This window comes from Myxocyprinus asiaticus, chromosome 1, assembly GCF_019703515.2.
Source record: "Myxocyprinus asiaticus isolate MX2 ecotype Aquarium Trade chromosome 1, UBuf_Myxa_2, whole genome shotgun sequence".
Taxonomy (NCBI): Eukaryota; Metazoa; Chordata; class Actinopteri; order Cypriniformes; family Catostomidae; genus Myxocyprinus; species Myxocyprinus asiaticus.
The window spans coordinates 63,518,446-63,540,607 of NC_059344.1; the positions used below are offsets into that span (position 1 = coordinate 63,518,446).

Consider the following 22,162-nt stretch of genomic DNA (forward strand, 5'->3'; position numbering starts at 1 on the left):
CACAAATATCAAGCCATATCGGAAATTTAGGACAAGCAATTACTAATGATCAACTGTTGATGATGGTGTAGTGTTGACTACACCATCATCATCAACACTACACCCCATTTGTTTTGGTATGGGGATACAGTATTAATTTTATTTGTTCAGGTCTTGAAAAAGGTCTTAAAAAGTTTTACATTTAATTGAAAAAACTCTGCAGCAACCCCGCTTTCAAAATTAAATAGCAAATTAGAGCAAGCCCCACTAATGTAAAATGTCCTTTTAGACAGTTTCCAAAAATCAGCAGAAATAGATCATTTATTTGTTTGGTATGTTTTGGCATTGTACTGCTAAACAATTAAAAATCATACATTTTTGCAAACAGAATGTTTTATATCAGCTTTTACCTGATTTGATCATTTTTATTTATTAATAAAGTATTATTCTGTTTAATTATTGTAATTTAAAATATTAACAAATCTTTATTTACTAATAAATAATTATATTAAAAACAATTTATTTTAAGATATTTAAATATTTTAAAAAATATATCATTTTTATTTAGCTCTTTTTAAATTCATATGCACAGCTGTTATAAGTTAACTTCCAAAATCAAATTAAATAGCAAAATTGAACAAACCCCACTAATGTAAATTTTCTTAAAATCAGCAAAAATGTTATTTGTTTAGCATGTTTGGGCATTGATAGAAAAAATACTCTGTTTGCAGTACAATTTTAACCTAATTTAATCATTTAGATTTATTAACAAATAATGTTTTTCCATTTAATTCTTGTAATTTATTTAAAGTAATAAAAATATTTATCAGTAAATAATTATATTATAAAATATTTTTAAACTTATTTTTATTTAGTGTTTTTGTTTTTTATTAATATGCACAGCTGTTTTAAGTAAATTTCCAAAATCAAATTAAACAGACCCCACAAATGTCTAATTTCCATTGATACGGTTTCTCAAAATCAGCAATTATGTTTGGATTATTTATTTTCCATCAGCTTTGCCCTGATTTAATCATTTTTGTTTATTCATAAATACTTATTCCATTTAATTATTATAATTTATTCAAAAATCAACAAATATTTATTCACGAATAAATAAATAATTAATTAGATTAAACATAATTAATTTAAAATATTTAAATATTTTAAAAAAATAACTTTTATTCAGCTCTTTTTTTAATTAACTGTTATAAGTACACTTCTAAACTCAAATTAAATAGCAAAGTAGAGCAAACCCCACAAACGTCTCATTTCTATTGATATAGATTCTCAAAATCAGCAATTATGTTTGGATTATTTATTTGTTTGTCACGTTTGGGTATTGTACTGCATTGTTCTGAATTTGGCAAAAAATAATATTTTTCATCAGCTTCGACCTGATTTAACAATTGTTATTTATAAATAAATAATTATTCCATTTAATTATTATAATTTATTTTAAATATTAACAAATGTGCATTTATTAATAATAAATTATATTAACAAAAAAAAACTTCAAATAAATAAACTTTATATTATAATAATGATAATTGTTTTATTTATTATAAGTACATAATTTTTATTTATCAGTCTCTTTGTACATTTTGTGTTGCATTAATGTTCTTGAAAATTGTTTAAGCCAACAATGGACTGACAGCATGTAAAAGTTTGTGATGCAACAGTGCCCTCAAGTGTTCATTTAGAGTAAAAGCAACAGACACTGTACAAAAGTGGCATCTAATGAAGAAATCCCTTTATATTCATGTGTGTCTCTTCTTCGAACAGAACTGGAGTCCTCCTGGCTGTGAGCAGTTGGGCAAATGTCTTAAAGCACCCGAGTCAAAGCCGTGGAAGTGTGAGTGGCCGCACTAATTCAGTTCATCTTCAGGAACTTTGATAAAGGAGTGAATCTCAGGAAACTTTTCGCACCAAACTACGTTCATCTGTAGGAGACAGAATGCACCTCCTTCCTAAGTGGTATGATGGCTGTGTGGTACCATGGTGTTTATACTTGCGTACTATTGTTTGTACAGATGAATGTGGTACCTTCAGGCATTTGGAAATTACTCCCAAGGATGAAACAGACTTGTGGACAATTTTTTTTTTCTGAGGTCTTGGCTGATTTATTTTGATTTTCCCTTGATGTCAAGCAAAGAGGCACTGAGTTTGAAGGTAGGCCTTAAAATACATCCACAGCTACACCTCTAATTGACTCCAGTTAGCCTATCAGAAGCTAATTGGCCAATTGTCTAAAGGCTTGACATAATTTTCTGGAATTTCCAAGCTGCTTAAAGGCACAGTTAACTTAGTGTATGTAAACTTGTAACTTTAACTGTATTTCAAGGTTGCTCTATTCTAATACATGTTTTCTCTCTACTCTAAATCAAATAAAATACTTGCACAGTAAAATACAACTCAGTCTCATCTGTTTTTTTTCTCTCCTTGACCTTGAGCTCAGCTCCACACACATTCCTCTGCACAGGCACACATCTCTCGCATAGGTTACATACACATATGTAATTTTCTTTTCTACCTAATACATAAAACACTACTGGGTTAATCTCATAACATGTTACATTAACTGCTACATTCATTGGTTAAATATGTAACATATAAAATAAAATACATCAAAAATAAGGCAGAGCAATTACATTCTGTTCTGCTTTAGCTAATACTCCATTCAGAATCTCTCCAGATCCTTCAAATTCAGGTCAGGGGACTGGGATGGCCATGGCAGAACCTTGATTTTGTGGTCAGTGAACCATTTTTGTGTTGATTTTGATGGTTTTTTTGGATCATTGTCCTGCTGGAAGATCCAACCAGGGCCCATTGTAAGCTTCCTGGCAGAGACAGATATCTGTTGGTATTTGATAGAGTCCATGATGCCATGTATCCGAACAAGATGTCCAGGACCTCTGGCAGGAAAAACAGCCCCACAACATCAAAGATCCACCACTATATTTGACCGTGGGCAGTGGGTACATCTTCATCTCTGTGTGCACCAAACCCATCTCTGGTGTTTGCTGCCAAAAAGCTCTTATTTGTTTCATCTGACCATAGACCCCAGTCATATTTGAAGTTCCAGTAGTGTCTGGCAAACTGAAGACGTTGAGTTTGTTGTTGGATGAGAGCAGAGTTTTTTTTTCTTTCTTGAAACCCTCCCAAACAACTTGTGATGATGTAGGTGATGTCTGATTGTAGTTTTGAAGACATTCTGACCCCAAGACACAACTCACTTCTGCAGTGGTCCAGTTGTAATCCTTGGAGAGTCTTTGGCCACTCAAACCATCCTCCTCACTGTGCGTGGAGACAGTATAGACACACGTGCTCTTCCAGGCCGATTCTTAAGATCTCCAGTTGATTGGAACTTGTTAATTATTGTTCTGATGGTGGAAATGGGCATTTTCAGTGCTTTGGCTATTTTCTTATAGCCACTTCCCATTTTGTGAAGCTCAGCAACCTTTTACCGCACATCAGAACTGTATTCATTAGTCTAACCCATTGTGATTGATGATTAAGGGAATTTGGCCTGTGTGTTACCTCATATTTATACCCCTGTCAAACAGGAAGTCATGGCTGAACAATTTCATGTTCCTAGTCACCCAGGTGGTGTGCAGTTCTAAAAAATGTCAAATATTAATGGCAATATACAGTACTTTAGATATATTTTACTCATAAGAATTTCTAGGGGTGCCAATAACTGTGGCAAATGTGTTTTGGAGAAAAAAAAATGTAATTATGAGATTCCCCTTTCAATTAGTTTACTTCAATTAAAGGTTCGATTTTTGTGAATATTTGGAATGAAAAATCAAAAGGATAAACAATAAAGAAATTTTTTTACAGCGTTCTTTGCTCATATTTACCAAAAGTGCCAATATTTGTGGAGGGCACGGTATATATGAAAACTGTATATATGTAAAGATGCCCCCTTCTCGGTTTAATTAATATCTTTTTCAGTTTTCAGTTGCATTACGCTAATATGTCATCAGAAGTCTGGCATGTAAAAACAAACATTTTCTAGCCAATGGCGATTCTTTCTCCAACGTATTCGTAGACATGTTGCATGTTAATAGCAAAGAAATAAATACAAATCTTAACCTTTGTCTTGTTCTAGTGTAAAATATCTAAATATCCATTAAACAAGATCCATTTACCTGAGAAGCATGATTATATTAAGACTTGTTTACAGACAATATATCTAATATTATGTGTATTATTCTCACACCATTGAGTAATAGTATTTGTTTGTATTAACCATAAACCTAACTTTGCTTATGCAATTTTTTTCTTCTCAGGTAATTTTTAGAAATTGATTTTAGGATAGTTTTTATAGATCCTTATAAAAAAATGTCTGGAAGAAAAACAAAGGTAGTGTTTTAGATTAAATTGATTTGCAGTGTAAAAAAAAAATTTATTTAAATTTTAAAAGTTATATGTAAACTTATCTTTTGTTTTGTATGGGATCACAGGTAAATTGGGCAGAAAGAACATATTATACCTATGTTGTGCAGTGCTGCACCAGTGTACGGCACATGTACAGTACGGTGTTTAATGAAAAGTTATATCCAGACAGCAGACCACCAGTCTTTGCAATGGTCCGGTCGACTTACTGCCCACTGGGGATGTGTGTGTTTATTCACTGAAGTACAACAGATGATGATACTGAGCTGCTCTGAATAACGTATGCATTTTGTGCACATGCTACAGTGTTCCCACAGTCATGGAAAAAAGTCATGGAAATGAGTTTCACTTATCAGTTACTCACCCTTATGTCCTTTAAAACTCGAATTACTTTCTTCCACGTAACACAGACATAAGATATTTTTATGGAGATATGATGTCTGTTTATCCATACAATGAAAGTGAATGGTGACCAAAACTCTGAAGCTCCAAAAAGCACATAAAGGCAGCATACAATTAATCCATACGACTCCAGTTGTTTAATCTATGTCTTCTGAAGCCAGTCAGTTTTGGATGATTAAGACTAAAATATAACTCCTTTTTCACTATAAATCTTGACAGCAGTCTCATTGGCGATCATGATTTCAAGCTCGATTACATTTCCTAGTGCTTGACACATGCACAGAGTGCTAGATGGCACTAGGAGTTGTAATCGAGCTTGAAATCATGATCATGCCAAGAGACTGCAATGGCAACATGTACAGTAAAAAAGGAGTTATAGTTTAGTCTGTTGGATCATGTTGAACTGGATGACTTCAGAAGACATGGATTTAATCACTGGAGTCGTATGGATTACTTTTATGCTGCCTTTATGTGCTTTTTGGAGCTTCAAAGTTTTGGTCACCATTCACTTTCATTGTATGGAAAAATAGATTATATCTCCATTAAAATATCTTTGTTTTTGTTCCGCAGAACAAAATCATTCAAGACGACATAAGGCGGAGTAAATAATGAGAGAATTATACATTTTGGATGAACTATCCCTTTAAATCTTGAAATATCATGGAAATGTAATGGAAATTTCTATAGTGAATTTACATTTTTCTAGTTATGCTCTGCTGTAGAATATATTATTGGATAGAAATAGCCCTTCCTGAGTGTGATCTCTTTTAAAAATGCTTTTCCAGTAATCCAGTAATAAACAAAATCGTGAAAAAGTCATGGAAATTAATTGGTCGAAAACTGGGGGAATCCTGACTATGCCAAGATTTACATTAAAGAAAAGTCCCGGGTTCAATGTAAATGAAGCTCAGTGGACGGAAATAATTTCGACTCGTTCCTCGTTTTTTACAGTTGCAGTGAAGCATTTATAATGTAAGTGAATGGGACCAATCTGTCAATGTTAAAATACTCAGTTTCAAAAGAATAGCCATCAGATGTAAACATTATACATGTTAACATGATTTTAGTGTGATAAAATCAGGGATTTACCACCTTCAGAGTGTTTACAAGATTACAGGGTTTACAGGTAACAGCCAATACAGTTAGTAAATGATTTTATCACACTAAAATTGTTAACATGTTTTTGTTTTGTTTTTTGGAATAAGAGAAGAGTTGGAGCAATACAATTTATCAGTACTAGAAGCAGAACCTTTGACCTCACTACAGAGTTGCGCCACAGAAAATAATTGTTGTAATTGCTGTTGTTGCTACCACTCAGGCCCTTTCTATCGCTTGTATTTGCTTGAAATTTACTGTATTTTTGTTCTTGTTTTGTCAGGAGCCATGTATGTGGTATGTGAGCTGATCAAACAGCAGCAGGTGGAGGTGTTGGGCTGTTTGGTGGTGGTTGAACTGAAGTACCTTAATGGTGTTCTCTTTAATACAGTACTGAGAGTCTGCCTACAGATGTCAAGTTCTGTTTAGACTGGAAATCAAGATTATTCTAAAATCATTGTAATGCCCATTCTTGGTCCTGTTAGATACACATGTCTGAGAGTATAAAACCCCCTACCAATTAATGGGTTTGACTACTCCAGTGACAAATCTAAATCTTAGTGTCTAATGCTACAGCATACAATGACATTCTAGAGAATGGTGTGCTTTCAACTTTGTGGCTATATATATATATATATATATATTATTTGTATTTATTTTTTTGGTTCATAGCCATATCAAAAGAACTGCATAGTATTCATGTAATAAGGATTCACAAAGAAATAACAGTACATTCCTAATAAAGAATTTTATACTAACTCTTCACCCTTCTGTGTTTTCATAGTTTTAAAGGAACAGTTCACCCAAAAATGAAAATTCTTTCATCATTTACTCACCCTCATGCCATCCCAGATGTGTTTGACTTTTTCTTCTGCTGAACACAAACGAAGATTTTTAGAAGAATATTTAAGCTTTGTAGGTCCATACAATGCACGTGAATGGTGACCAAAACTTTGAAGCTCCAAAAAGCACATAAAGGCAGCATAAAAGTAATCCATACAACTCAAGTGGTATAATCCATGTCTTCAGAAGTAATCTAATCAATTTTGGGTGAGAACAGACCAAAATATAACTCCTTTTTCAATGTACATCTTGCCATTGCAGTCTCCAAGCACAATTGTGATTTCAAACTCGACTACACTAGACTAGGTTTCTCCTGATTTTCCACCCCTCCTCCCGCTGTACTCCCGATTTACAATTTCTCCCAATAAACTCACGATTTTCTGCATCCACACTTCACTCATACGGGATCGTCCCTTACTTAAATATGAAATGATGCATCCCGTATCTAATCAATACAGGACGTGATCTGTCCCATAAGCTGGTCAGATGGCATCACGGTGAAATTGTTCCAGATCGTTAATTTAACGATATAAATTGGACATTTTTTTAGACGGTGGGTAAGTGGTCGTCTGAAAAGTCCACACTATTTTCTCCCTATTTTTCACAATCCAATGTTGGTCGGTATGTTATAGTGAAAAAGTTATATTTTGGTCTGTTCTCACCCAAAATTGATTAGATCAATTCTAGATCTGAAGACATGGATTAAACCACTGGCGCCAGATGGATTACTTTTATGCTGCATTTGTGCTTTTTGGAGAGTCAACGTTTTGGCACCATTCACTTTCATTGTATGGACCTACAGATTCTTCTAAAAATCGAATTTTGTGTACAGCAGAAGAAAGTCATCCACATGGGATGGCATGATGGTGAGTACATAATTTTTATTTTTGGGTGAACTATCCCTTTAATTGTAATCAGCTTTATTAATTTAAAACAAATTTGCATTTGAGAACACATTTTAATCTCAGTGTGATCATAATGTACAAAATAATCCACTATGTGTTACAAAAAGTGGAGACAAAGCTACATGTATGTACACAAACTTGAGCATCTAGGTATCTTTTCTGAATGAACAATTTACACATTGTTTGCATGAAATAACTTGTTTATTGTACATTTTGAACCATGCAAGATGAGCCATGAGTTTTAATTGACCATAAATGCCTCCGCTATTAATCTGCATTCAGTACAATGCAGGTCTATCAATTGTTATTGTGGTGAGCGCCAAGAAAATTGGTCACAACTTTAAGCAGAACTGTTCATTAAAAATGTAATGACCTCCAAACTTCAAAAATAGTCTCTTATGCATAAACTGGCATCTAATATGAACATACAAAACTGATAACATTATCTGAGCCTCAAGTTAAAATCCAGGTAGAATCCATTATAAAAAACAAATATTGCACATGGTTTATTGTCTTAGCATCTCATCTGAATGTTCTCAGAGTTGCTCTTCTGCTTTAATCTTCTGGTTTAATTTGTCCAGCACTATGTTCAGATCCATCGTCTTGTTCAGTTTAAGATAAAGGTCCTTCCTGATTGGATGCATCGTTAGCCACTCAGGTGTCAACTCAGCCAGCAGATGTAGATGTTTCTCCATTTCATCTAAAATGAAAGAAAGATTTAAACAAATCACTTAAACATGGAAACCACAAAAGAACTGCCGCAGAATTGTACACCAGCAAAAACGAGCACCAATATTAAACAGCACTTTGTGAAATCAGCTCGTCTCAAACCTAGCGAGCTGCCTACCTAGACAGCATTTAAGCAACATAGATATTTTTGAAAGTCTCAGTTTTTGATGGCAGGGCGAGATGGAATGGAGCCATCGTCGTTGGGAAACTTAACAGAAGACATGACTACTCACCATTACTGAGTGGGGAACGGTAGCTAGCGATCATGCGGTTGCAGGCAAGCTCCATGATTAATGCTGGCTTCTTCTCTGCTACAAACACATTTCTCAGGATTCTGGCCATCTCTGTGAGCCGTGACATCATCGCCAGACGCTCCTCCTGCTGTGGGTTCCGGGTCATGGCAGCATGCAGCTTCTGAGCCTCTTTAGCTCGGATCTGAGGGGAGGGACAATAATTGATCAAGTTCTCGCACAAAGCTCAGCTGAAGTATGACTAAAGTACAACTAAAGCTGCAGACGACTACACAACACGTGGTGATTTTGACCCACCCTCTCCAGCAGAGACTGCGAAACTCCTTTGAGAACACTGGGCGTTTGTGTAGGAGTCACAGCAGATTTCTCTACAGACTCAGTCTCCTTTGCACACGCAGTCTCTGCCGTTTTCAACGCCATGTTAGCCAAGGCCTTCTCCATCTAGAACAGTTCAGATCAAGTTATTACTAGCTCAATTATGCAACACTCCGTTTCCTTATTTTATAATACACTGAATGTGTAATTTACTTGAACAAATGGCATTAAAGCCCCACTACAATGAACAGTTTTTTTTTTTTTTCTAGATACAAATGTACACAACTTGGATTATTTTTTATTTTATTCTTTTTTTCCCCAAATACCATGAATTTCTGAGTCAAGAATATCAAGATTTGATATTATTTTTTTAGGGTTACTCCATTTGACTGACAAAATGTCTAAATATCTGTATTTTTGAATAACTTCATAGATCTGAGAAAAAAAGAAAAACAGGGCGGTACTACCAACATGCAGAAAGCAAATCTAAAAAAAAATAATATTATATATATTTTTTTTATATATATTTATGACTTCAAATGTGGTGTAACCATTCAGTAAAAAGTTATTAAAATCCTTGCACTTTGAATACTCGTGTACAACTTGCATGTTTTACTTTTTCCAAATATCAGAGTCAAGAATATCAAGGTGTTTTCTTAGGGTTACTCCATTTGACTTCGACAAAATGTCTAAACATCAATTTTGTTTTGTTTAAAAAAAATAATAATTAGATCTGAATCATCCACCAACATATGGGAAGTAATTTTGTTATGTTACAAAATAAATGGTCACATAGGGCCTGAGGACCCTCATGACTGTGTCAAGGTAATTAAGTCTTTAAGGAAAAATGTGACATGGCAAGGCTAGTTTATGTAGTCAGCTAGTATTACAAAGAAAACGAAAGTCAAAAAAAAAAAAAAAAAAATCATGATGCTGGTTTACAAAAAAAACACCATTGAAACATTTAAGAACTTTGACTCTTCACAATGAATGCAGGCGTATCGTATGCATGTAAGACTTTATTTCATTTGATTTACTGAGTCACTGATGAGGTGATAAAAATGAGAAACCATTAAAAATCCAGTTTAAAACACACGTCATAAAACAGTTTGGTTTCATAGAATTTTGAAAAACAAATTATTTAATGAGTAGTGGTGTAACTATCAAAGTAAAAAAAAAAAAAAAAGCATTAAAATATTTTCCTTTGAATACATGTGTACTGCAGTTTTAAAATCAAATTTAAGACTTTAAGACCTTTTTCAAGACCTGAACAAATAAAATGAATACCGTATCCCCATACCAAGACAAACCCACACAATCTCAAAATAAATCATGTATCACAGACTCTTAAACAGACAGGGGCACACATTCAACATGGCCTTAACAGTGATCATCAGTAAAATACTCAAGACATGTTTTCCACATTTATATCACATTAAGATTGGTTTATGTACCATTATATAAATACAAATTAGAGGTCGACCAATATTGGATTTTGCTGATACGATAATGTGTTGAAAGGCAATTAATCTGCCAATGGTTTTTAAAACTGTAGGCCTATAATAAATGCAACCATAATACCGTGGGGACTCTTATTTTGAAATGATTGCGATTCACTTCTTCCAGCTGCTCATTCAAACAGATAAGGGAAATAAAACGTGCACTCCTACAATAATCTATAGTGTATTACAATGTAAACAATTAAAAGTAAACATTGCATATCATCATCATCATCATCATCAACAGCTGATCATTAGTAATCGCTTGTCATATATTTTCTACAACAAATGGAAACACTCACAAGCCCCCGTGTGCTTGGAGAAAATACAGTGCCATGTTTTCACTCTGAAGGATGCAGCGCATGCATTTATTTAATTAAATCGTACTCTTATGAAGTTTAATAATCACATTAGGTCATATCACGATTCCTGTCTTTCCACTCCCAAATTTAAGACCTCTATAAATGATAATCAAGACTTTTGTTGTATCATTTAAGACTTTTTAGGACCTTAAATTTCAGGAAACTGAATTTAAGACATTAAGGATCCGTGGGTACCCTGTTTAAGTGCTTACCTTGGGTGTCATGAGAGCGCGAGCCTTGTCCAGAACCTCCTGAGCTGAGGTCAGTTTCTCTGTTTGTGGTGGCGGAGGCAAATCACTGGGCTTGATGCTGGGAACCTCATCTACATTGAATCTGGGATGCCAGCGGGTCAGTTTGTCATCAGGGACAACAATAGGAGGGTTGAGGGAAGCCAAGAATACCTGGAACAAATAGGAAAAGAAATAAAATAAATTGATTTCATAATCATATACAACTATTCAACAAAACAATACCAAAAACCTCTTATGTTACTCGCATGCAGACAAAAAAACTAAAAAAATACAAACGTATACCAATGTTCTGCACTTACCTTATGGTGTCCCTTCACAACTTCAACCAGGTTTTGGTGAAAAATGTGCCTTCTTTCTAAAAGACGACACGCAGACAACACTGGCCGAGTACCATTAAACTCTGGGGAAGGAAAAACATGGTTTATGATCACTTTTTAAAAAAATAAAACAAATAAAAAAACCTACTTTGCATACAGAAATTGAGCAGCGTTGGGGGTAACATGTTATGCAGCGTTACGTAATGGGATTAGAGTAAAAAAGTAGTTTTTTGAATTTATACTATAACAACATCAGTTACTTCATTTACTCATTGCCAATATATTTCAAAATCTCTACATTACCCATATCAGTCACGTAGACAAGAGTGCAATTGACGTGGCACAACAAAACTAGATTGAGAAAACATCACGCAAAAACAATATAATACATCTTTGGATTTGCATTGATTTGTAATGGGCTCAATGTAATTTTTCAAAGTGATGTTCCCCAACACTGGTTAGTGAGTTCTCACCTTCGTCAATGACGGGCTCCACTGTGAGCTGGTAGCTGGATCTCTTTACAGTGGCACTGAAACATGGAATGTTTCTTTCCTGACGGAAAGTATAGGCAGATGGGTACACTGCCTTTATCTGTCCCAGGTGACTTTCTTCAAAACGCCTGCAAAGATAGCAAAACTAGGGTTACCGCTGATTCACAATGGGGTTAGTCAAACCAACAGCCTGATTGGCACATGAAGATATCGTTATATCCAGCCCCTTACTTGTGCATCATATCCTGGACTCCTTGCTTGACCTTTGCAAAAGTGACCGTCTCGGAGCGGTTGAAGAGCATGCCCACTATAGTCTCCATGCTGCGGAACATCTCAGCCAGAACTCTGTATTTATAAGGCAGCGTGAGACCAGGCGGCACGTCCCGAGCTAGAGTGTGGTACCGCTGATACGCTGGGAGCTTCTCTCTGAAACAAAAATGAAAGTCTCGGCTCATGTTGTGACTACACAAAAAGGCAAAAGCACATCAAGCCTTTTGAAAGATTACCCTAATAAGTTAGTTTTAAACACCATGCCAGCTTCTATGGCTATTTCCATGAAATAAAAAAAGTTGCAACCCTCAGGTGGCGTTCACACAACATGCGTTCTTTTTTTTTTTTTTTTTGGATTTTTCCCCTTTTTCTCCCAATTTGGAATGCCCAATTCCCAATGCGCTCTAAGTCCTCGTGGTGGTGTAGTGATCCGCCTCAGTCCGGGTGGCGGAGGACGAATCCCAGTTGCCTCCGCGTCTGAGACAGTCAACCCGCGCATCTTATCACGTGGCTTGTTGAGCGCGTTACCACGGAAACATAGCGCGTGTGGAGGCTTCACGCCATCCACCGCGGCAACCACGCTCAATTCAACATGCGCCCCACCGAGAACAAACCACATTATAGCGACCACAAGGAGGTTACCCCATGTGACTCTACCCTCCCTAGCAACAGGGCCAAGACCTGACTGGGATTCGAACTAGCGAACTCCAGGGGTGGTAGCCAGCGTATTTTACCACTGAGCTACCCAGGCCCCGGTCACAACATGCGTTCTTGAGTTGCATCAATGCTTAGCGTTATATTATTGGTGTTTGTCAGACGAACGTGTTTGGACTTACATTTACATTTATGCATTTGACAGACGCTTTTATCCAAAGGGACTTACAGTGCACTTATTACAGGAACAATCCCCTTGGAGCAACCTGGAGTTAAGTGCCTTGCTCAAAAGACACAATGGTGGTGGCTGTGGGGATTGAACCAACAACCTTCTGCTTACCAGTTCAGTGCTTTAGTCCACTACACCACCACCACTCTTACCATGGTGTCTCACGGAGTGTTGAGTTAAATCAACGCAGGGTCTATACCCTGTTTTTTCAGTTGTTTCTCTTTTGCCACATCTCAGTTTTGGATGTTGTGAAATGAATTTCAACAGTTGAAAGCCCACTGAGACACATGCATTGCACTATATTCGCAGCACTCCACCTTATTTTGTATTAGCACTAGGACACATTCGTGTGAACAGTCCCTCATTGTGCATGCATTAGATGGATGTCAGAGGAAGTTTTACATCAAGTCTCACTAAGCATTGTGGTTTTAAGACACCATGCCAAAATAGAAAGTTCAACTTTTTTATTCTGCCGAACAAGAGTATTATAGGTTAAAAAAAAAAAAAAAAAAAAAAAAAACAAACACAACAGAATAGATTAGGGCTGCTAGCACCACCGTGACAACCGCTCCACCGCGGTGGTAGAGTGCCACCGGCGGTTATGCACGTGAAGTTAACATATCAACTTACATAAGACCTTACGAAAAAGTGAAATAAATTACTGAAATAATGTCATTTAATGAGTATAATACAAGTATTAGATCTTTAGTAACTGAGTTGTGGATTATTTATCATAAGGACATATTGTCCATTTTTTTTAAAAAGAGACTTTATTTCTCCCCAATTTGGAATGCCCAATTCTCAATGCACTCCAAGTCCTCATGGTGGCATAGAGACTCGCCTCAATCCGGGTGGTGGAGGACGAATCTCAGTTGCCTCCGCATCTGAGACAGTAAACACACCGCGCATCTTATCACGTGGCTTGAGCGCGTTACCGTGGAGACGCAGTGCATGTGAAGGCTTCCTGCTATTCTCCGCGGCATCCACGCACAACTCACCACATGCCCCACCGAGAGCGAGAACCACATTATAGAGACAACGAGGAGGTTACCCCATGTGACTCTACCCTCCCTAGCAACCGGGCCAATTTGGTTGCTGAGGAGACCTGACTGGAGTCACTCAGCACACCCTGGATTCGAACTCGTGACTCCAGGGGTGGTAGTCAGCGTCTTTACTCACAGAGTTACCCGGGCCATTTTTAGAGACTTCTTGATTTTGCACTACATAGAACATTATGGTAACGGCGTATTCACAAGATACGCGTTTAGCGTGCAACTTAAGTCAAACGCACACCACGACTAGATGTAACAACTAAACATCCATTCGTCCCCGACTGAAGTTACAATTCCTAAATTCCTTCACAAGCTAATGCACAGTAGAGTTTATTCATGATAACATGTCAACAAACAACATGAAAAGGCTTGTGCCCATTTATGCGCTCTATCTAGAACTCAAGCTCCGTTGTGCATTTGCTGCCTTCATTGATTCACATATTTAAGTTATTATATTAATATTGTTGATATAGCTGATTAAGCTCACATGATAGCTTATATATATATGGCTTGTTTGAAAATAGATTATTAAATAGCTCTTCCGTTTACAGTGGTCAGGGTGTGAAACTAGCACCCGCCACCCACAAAATACAAGGCTGAATCCAGTTCGCAAGATCCTCGTCCAAAATGTATTTTCATTTGTATAACTTTGTGCAGAACACGTACAAAAAATATTTTGATGGAGATATAATTGGTTCATATCCATACAATGCAAGTCAATGGGTACCAAATCTTCCAAGCTCCAAAAAGAACATTAAGGCAGCACAAAAGTAATCCATATGATTACAGTGGTTTAATCAATGTCCTCTGAAGTGATACGATTGGTTTTGGGTGAGAAATGGACCAAAATGCAACTCATTCTTCACTAGATTACTTTTATGCTGCCTTTATATCCTTTTAAGTGCTTGAAAGTTTTGGACCCCATTGACTTGCACTGCATGAACAAACAGGCATCACGATATCATTTAAATTATCTTTGCGTTCCACAAACGTCATACATATGTGTGAGCAATAAGGCCTTTATCACGGTCCACGTGTCGTCACATCCAGCGCCAAGTTTTCCCAGTTCATGAGGAGCTGCACGTGCTGTTCAGGTTACTCTCAGAGGATTACTGTGCTCAACTCAACTCCGAAGAGACCACGTTTAAGTATTTTAATGTCATTGTTTTCACTATTGCAGCATGATCATCTCCCGTTTGTGAATACAATACGGTTGTAGACACTGGGACAGTTTCATCTGTTTTATCTACATTGTATTTGGCCGCGACTCACGAGCGGACGCTTCCCCAGTCATCGTACACAAACCACGAGGATATAACTCCACGGTTACAACGATTTAACCAGTTAATTTCTGCAATCGGACTCTGAAATGGAAACATTTCTTTATATGAAGTGGTCCCTGCTCAAAATCATAAAACAACATGACACCGCATGACAAACTGCAGCGGAACTTGTTTTGCGCTACCAAGTTAAGCTTCCGCTTGCAGAAGTGTGATAAAGGCCTATAATGAGAGAATCATCGTTTTTGGGTGAATGATACCTTTAATTGTATAGCCCGTCTCATTTGCCATCATTATACACCATATTTTTTATATGTAGTAGGTATTATATTGGCCATTGGTCACCTGCTTTCTAACTGGAAAAAACCCATGTTGGTCGACCGCTAATTCCGACTCACCTTTCCTCTGGTTCTTCACCCTGAGCCGGAGTAGCTTTAGCATCTTCTGTACCTCTCTCTGCCTTCCTCTGTTGAACCTTTGCGGAGATCTCCTGGGCGGCATCGAGTCTGGCTTTCAGCTCCGCTAACGCTGACACGGGGGCCGGAGAGAGAGACGTCACATTTTCAGACTGCCCTTTCAGTTTCTGCAGCTTGGACTTCAACACCGCCACATCTTCTCTCGAAAACGTTTTCTGAATGAACAAAAACCTGATCAATGAAAATATCTAAAACACCAGGAGGTTCCTGCACAGGCGTGATTCACCCCCATGCATTACCTTGCTCCTGACTGTCCGCTTGGGCTTATCGTCTCCACTCGCCTTGCTGACGGGGGAGCTATTTGCATTATGATTAACAGTATTTTTGGATTCTTTGCTGGCAGCTGGTTGAGGCACCTGTGGAGTGGTGTTGGCCAAAGATTTGCTGCTCTATATCAAAGACAAAAAGCTCTGGGTTAGCCAACTGAAACAAAACCAATGCAGCGGAGGCTGGATTCTTAAGTGTTTGTCTTGACTGACACATGCAGATTAAGCAGACAATAAATAGTATACTTCAGTAAATTAAACTGCTTATTTACTGTTCAACTTGTAAAAGCCACATTTTTGTTTTATTCTATAAAGTACTGACAACATTTCTCCCAAATCTGAAATAAAAATATTGTCATTTATTGCATTTATTTGCAGAAAATGACATCTGGTCAAAATAACAAAAGATGCAGTGTTTCCAGACCTTGAATAATGCAAAGATAACAAGTTCATATTCATTTCTAAACATCACAATACTAATGGTTTAACTTAGGAAGAGTTCAGAAATCAATATTTGGTGGAATAACCCTGATTTTCAATCACATCTTTCATGCGTCTTGGCATGCTCTCTACCAGTCTTTTACATTGCTGTTGGGTGACTTTATGCCACTCCTGGCGCAAAAATCAAGCAGCTCGGATTTGTTTGATGGCTTGTGGTCATTCGTCTTCCTCTTGATCACATTCCAGATGTTTTCAATGGGGTTCAGGTCTGGAGATTGGGCTGACAATGACAGGGTCTTGATCCAGTGGTCCTCCATCCACACCTTGATTGACCTGGCTGCGTGGCATGGAGCATTGTCCTGCTGGAAAAAACAATCCTCAGAGTTTTCTTCCAGGATAACCTTGTACGTGATTCATGCGTTCTTCACAAAGATGAATCTGCCCGATTCCAGCCTTTCTGAAGCACCCCCAGATCATCACCGATCCTCACCAAATTTCACGTGGGTGCGAGATACTGTGGCTTGAAGGCCTCACCAGGTCTCAGTCTAACCACTAGACGACCCGGTGGAGGATCGGTGATGATCTGGGGGTGCTTCAGCAAGGCTGAAATCGGGCAGGTTTGTCTTTGTGAAGAACGCATGAATCACGTAAAAGATTATCCTGGAAGAAAACTTGATTCCTTCTGCTCTGATAATGTTCCCCAACTCTGAGGATTGGTTTTTCCAGCAGGACAATGCTCCATGCCACACAGCCAGGTCAATCAAGGTGTGGATGGAGGACCACCGGATCAAGACCCTGTCATGGCCAACCCAATCTCCATACCTGAACCCCATTGAAAACCTCTGGAATGTGATCAAGAGGAAGATGGATGGTCACTGCTTGAATTTTTGTGCCAGGAGTGGCATAAAGTCACCCAACAGCAATGTGAAAGACGCATGAAAGCTGTGATTGAAAATCAGGGTTATTCCACCAAATATTGATTTCTGAACTAAGTTAAAACATTAGTATTGTGAAGTTTAAAAATGAATATTAACTTTGACCAGTTGTCATTTTCTGCAAATAAATGCTATAAATGACAATATTTTTATTGGGAATTTGGGAGAAAAGTTGTCAAGACTTTATAGAATAAAACAAAAATGTTCATTTTACTCAAACACATACCGATAAATAGTAAATCCAGAGAAACTGATAATTTTGCAATGGTCTCTTAATTTTTTCCAGATATATGCCAATTAATACATAAATGATTACTTAAGAAAAGTGTATAGGATCATTAAAGACCAATATAGGTAATAGTGTTGATCGTTTTTGTTTCCCTTAATATATGACTATTTCAGATCTATACCACAGTACAACTTGTTGTATGGATTGCTTTTATGCTGCCTTTATATGCTTTTTGGAGCTTCAAAGTTTTGATCCCCATTCACTTGCACTGTATGGACCTACAGAGTTGAGATTCTTCTAGAAATCTTAATTTTAGTTCTGCAGTCATACACATCTCGGATGGCACGAGGACTAGTAAATGATGTGGTAAGTATAATGTTGGGGTAAACTATCCCTTTCAGTTGCCAACTTATGTTAAAAATAGTTCAACTTTTCAATTCCATTGTGCTCCGTCGAGTTGTTTTGGACGCGTCTAACACTATATGGTATATTTACCTGCACTCTGTCGTCATTTTTCAAGAGATCGAGCTTCTTTCTGGCGCTCTTCTGGCCTGTGCGTTCCTCTGGTGATGTTTTGGAGGTCTGACCCGCTTGAAGCCGCTGTCGCTTCTTGGCGCTGCTGTGTAGTTCGGCTGTGGACGGGAACACCACCGAGCACACATCAAACTCCGCACAGCTCCGTTTAGGAGTGCGGGGACTCGCCGTAGGTCCCTCAATACTCGCATCTCGCAGGTCTGTCACGGTATCTACGGTTTCAGCCGATAAAGCCTCGTCGATCACTTTGAGAAACTCCTGCTGCTCCAATGAGGCGAGCGACTGCGTCGTTTTGCGTGAACAGCGTGTGGCTCTGGACGATGTCTTCGGTTTGGTAGTTACCACCGACTCCACAGCGTCCCGGGGCACCTTTTGTCCCTTAGACCGTACAGATCGATCGACGCCACCCTTCTTACTCTGTGCAAAATAATCGGTGACCCGAGCTTGAGCCATATTTCACTATGAATGAAAGCCCTGCACTTCTCGATGGCGTGCAGCAACTGCTGTTATCTCACCGGAACTGCTTATTCAGTGTCTTCCTAGACTAACTTTCGCGGGAAAACAGACCATGTGACTTATGTAGGCAGAGCCAGGCGTATAAGCCACGCCCCTCGCCAAAACCTTTGAGTTTTCCACTGATCGAACGCTCAATTTGTATAAAGGACTGTCAGTAAAAATGATCATATTCCCTCTATTGTTTCACAACAGGCACATATGCATTTTTATAAAAGCAATTTAAATCGCTCTTGTATTGTAAATGTGCAATTTATTAAGATTAAAAAATAAATAAATTATATATATATATATATCACAAAAAGTACAGTAAGAAAATAATAAATATGACCCAGCAAAAAATTACATACATATAAAAAACACATTACATAATCTATATCATTCTTAGACCACTATTCATACAGCTTTTTTCAAAATTTTTCATAAAACAAAAATTAATAAAATACACTTCAAGCTATAGCATAAATGCACAACAGTTACACACACACACACACACACACACACACACACACACACATATATATATATAAGGCTTAATATAATTATATATATAAAAAAAAGTATTTTAAAGATGTTTCAGTGAAATAAAAAACCTTAATCTCAATTAATCTTCAAAAAATATCGCTAAATTTGTCCATTTCTCAAATGGAAATATATTTAATTACTTCATAATATATTTAATTATGTCACATTTTATATTTTAAAGCATTATATTTTTATTCATTAACTATTTTTTATGCATTACAGTGGCCTAGGGGTGCACAACACAACATAATTAGCAAAGCAAATAATAGCTTTTTTAAAGACACAACACAACAGAAAATGTATATTTTACAAATATTAACAAAATCATTGAACTACATGATCTTACCTGCACTGAGTCAGAACTGCCACTCATAGTTTACATTTTTTTTTAACAGTTATTTATTTATTTATTTATTATGTGTTGTGGCTCATTTCTATTGCATTGTGGCTTAATTTGGTTGTGCAACTTTTGTGTGCTTTGTTGCATTGTGCACCCCTTGGCCATAAGGCATACATTACTATACGCCGGGTTCACACATCACATATCCTCCATGAGCGGCGCGTTTTCGTTTCTGCGCCCATATGACACCATTTACATTGCAAGCCTGAGTTGCGAAGTGTGGCATCCCAGAAGCGTTATTTTTTCCCCCACCCACATTCTGTCAGGTCCCACCTCCTGCATTCGGATTGGCTACTGAGAGCTACTTACCCAAGTATCCCTGGCTGCAGCTTGCAGAATGGGGCGGGGCAATACATTGGGGCGTGGCGACACGTAGCCCCGCCCATAACTTACTCTCATTTCTGCCTTAACAGCTCATCATCATGAGTGATAATTTTGCATGATTAATAATAGATTCTTTCATTAACCAAGTTTGCTTTATGCATGTCGTCTGTATCTGCTCGATCTACTGATACTCTGCATTTTAGGAATTTGGACATTTTAATTTATGCCATCAACAATAGCAAACAAGAGGCTGATGAACTGATGAAAATTGCCATTCATCAGATAGTTGCGGTGCTTTCACTCGAATTCTATATTGATTCATATTAATTTATTTGAAGGATTGTAACCGATTATCTCTCCTCCTCGCTCCAAAAATGTGTGCTCCGTTATCTCATAGGCCTAAAAATTACTTTCTAATTGACATGCACACAGAAACCAACGACAGTCAATGAATAGTCCGTTACAGCGGAAAATAAGGAATATTGCATGAGGCATACAGGCTATAACTGTTAATACTGTACTGAGCATGAGCAAAAAACACATATACATGATTTTCAAGTTGGCATTTGTTTAAGAACATTTTCACATCAGTTTAAGCCTTTATAAATCCCGATTTGTTCCTCACTTTTAACGTAGAATAAAATCCATGGAATTTAGGACTGAATATCACATACAAGTAATCAAATGGTTTGGCTCAACTATTCAGTATCTCTTAAACAATGATAACACACCAGCAACGATGACCACATCTCCTATCGTGTATGTCAATGAAAGATGAACGAGCCAATGAGACTATATTATGGGCGTGGCGACACGTGTAGCTCCGCCCCATATATAGCCCCGCCTCATTCTGCAGGCTGCAGCCAGGTCCTTCTCTACTTACAAGCAGTCTGCGATTAGGCAGTCCTTCATATAGCTTTAGTAACGTATAAGTTGCAGAAAAACAAACAGCCACTAAGTTCGAAGTGCAGTGCGAATTTTAAATGGTTAACATTAGACAAGACAAAAGTATCACATGCATTTTAATCAGCTGTTTACTGATTTGTCGATTAATATTATAATGGGGGCGATGTAATATCGCAGCTTCCAGTATATGAACATGTGTGTGTTTTTACTCTCTTCTGTCCTATACAACTGATAGACATATTTACTATTCAGTATATTTCATACAGCTCAATACACGATATGTAACACTTCTTTTCTATAACTGCTTATTATTAATTAATTCTACAATTAGTGAATTATATATATATATATATATATATATATATATATATATATATATATATATATATATATATATATATATATATATACACACACACACACACATACATATACAGTTGTGCTCAAAAGTTTGCATACCCTGGCAGAAATTGTGAAATTTTGGCATTGATTTTTAAAATATGACTGATCATGCAAAAAACTGTCTTTTATTTAAGGATAGTGATCATTGAAGCCATTTATTATCACATAGTTGTTTGGCTCCTTTTTAAATCATAATGATAACAGAAATCACCCAAATGGCCCTGATCAAAAGTTTACATACCCTTGAATGTTTGGCCTTGTTACAGACACACAAGGTGACACACACAGGTTTAAATGGCAATTAAAGGTTAATTTCCCACACCTGTGGCTTTTTAAATTGCAATTAGTGTCTGTGTATAAATAGTCAATGAGTTTGTTAGCTCTCACATGGATGCACTGAGCAGGTTAGATACTGAGCCATGGGGAGCAGAAAAGAACTGTCAAAAGACCTGCGTAACAAGGTAATGGAACTTTATAAAGATGGAAAAGGATATAAAAAGATATCCAAAGCCTTGAAAATGCCAGTCAGTACTGTTCAATCACTTATTAAAAGTGGAAAATTCAGGGATATCTTGATACCAAGCCAAGGTCAGGTAGATCAAGAAAGATTTCAGCCACAACTGCCAGAAGAATTGTTCGGGATACAAAGAAAAACCCACAGGTAACCTCAGGAGAAATACAGGCTGCTCTGGAAAAAGATGGTGTGGTTGTTTCAAGGAGCACAATACGACGATACTTGAACAAAAATTAGCTGCATGGTCAAGTTGCCAGAAAGAAGCCTTTACTGCGCCAATGCCACAAAAAAGCCCGGTTACAATATGCCCGACAACACCATGACACGCCTCATAGCTTCTGGCACACTGTAATTTGGAGTGACGAGACCAAA

General features: G+C 37.2%; 2 protein-coding genes across 2 annotated transcripts in view; one reads left to right on the forward strand and one right to left on the reverse strand.

Annotated features, from left to right (window-relative positions):
* galns (galactosamine (N-acetyl)-6-sulfatase) overlaps positions 1-2,393 on the forward strand; it is a 60,138-nt gene extending 57,745 nt beyond the window's left edge. The window contains exon 14 of the mRNA XM_051709221.1: positions 1,765-2,393. Within this exon, the coding sequence (XP_051565181.1) occupies positions 1,765-1,851 (87 nt within the window). The 3' untranslated portion in view covers positions 1,852-2,393. The remainder of the gene's footprint in view (positions 1-1,764) is intronic.
* A 5,282-nt stretch (positions 2,394-7,675) lies between these two features.
* On the reverse strand, positions 7,676-18,731 carry LOC127447375 (DNA replication factor Cdt1-like). The gene is made up of 10 exons (XM_051709210.1): positions 18,168-18,731; positions 16,041-16,190; positions 15,724-15,956; positions 12,072-12,266; positions 11,823-11,968; positions 11,332-11,432; positions 10,994-11,182; positions 8,903-9,046; positions 8,588-8,789; positions 7,676-8,325 (listed from the first exon to the last, which is right to left on the reverse strand). Exons 1-10 carry the CDS (start codon positions 18,657-18,659, stop codon positions 8,162-8,164), a joined length of 2,016 nt encoding a protein of 671 aa, XP_051565170.1. The 5' UTR covers positions 18,660-18,731; the 3' UTR covers positions 7,676-8,161.
* Between the last annotated feature and the right edge of the window lie 3,431 nt (positions 18,732-22,162).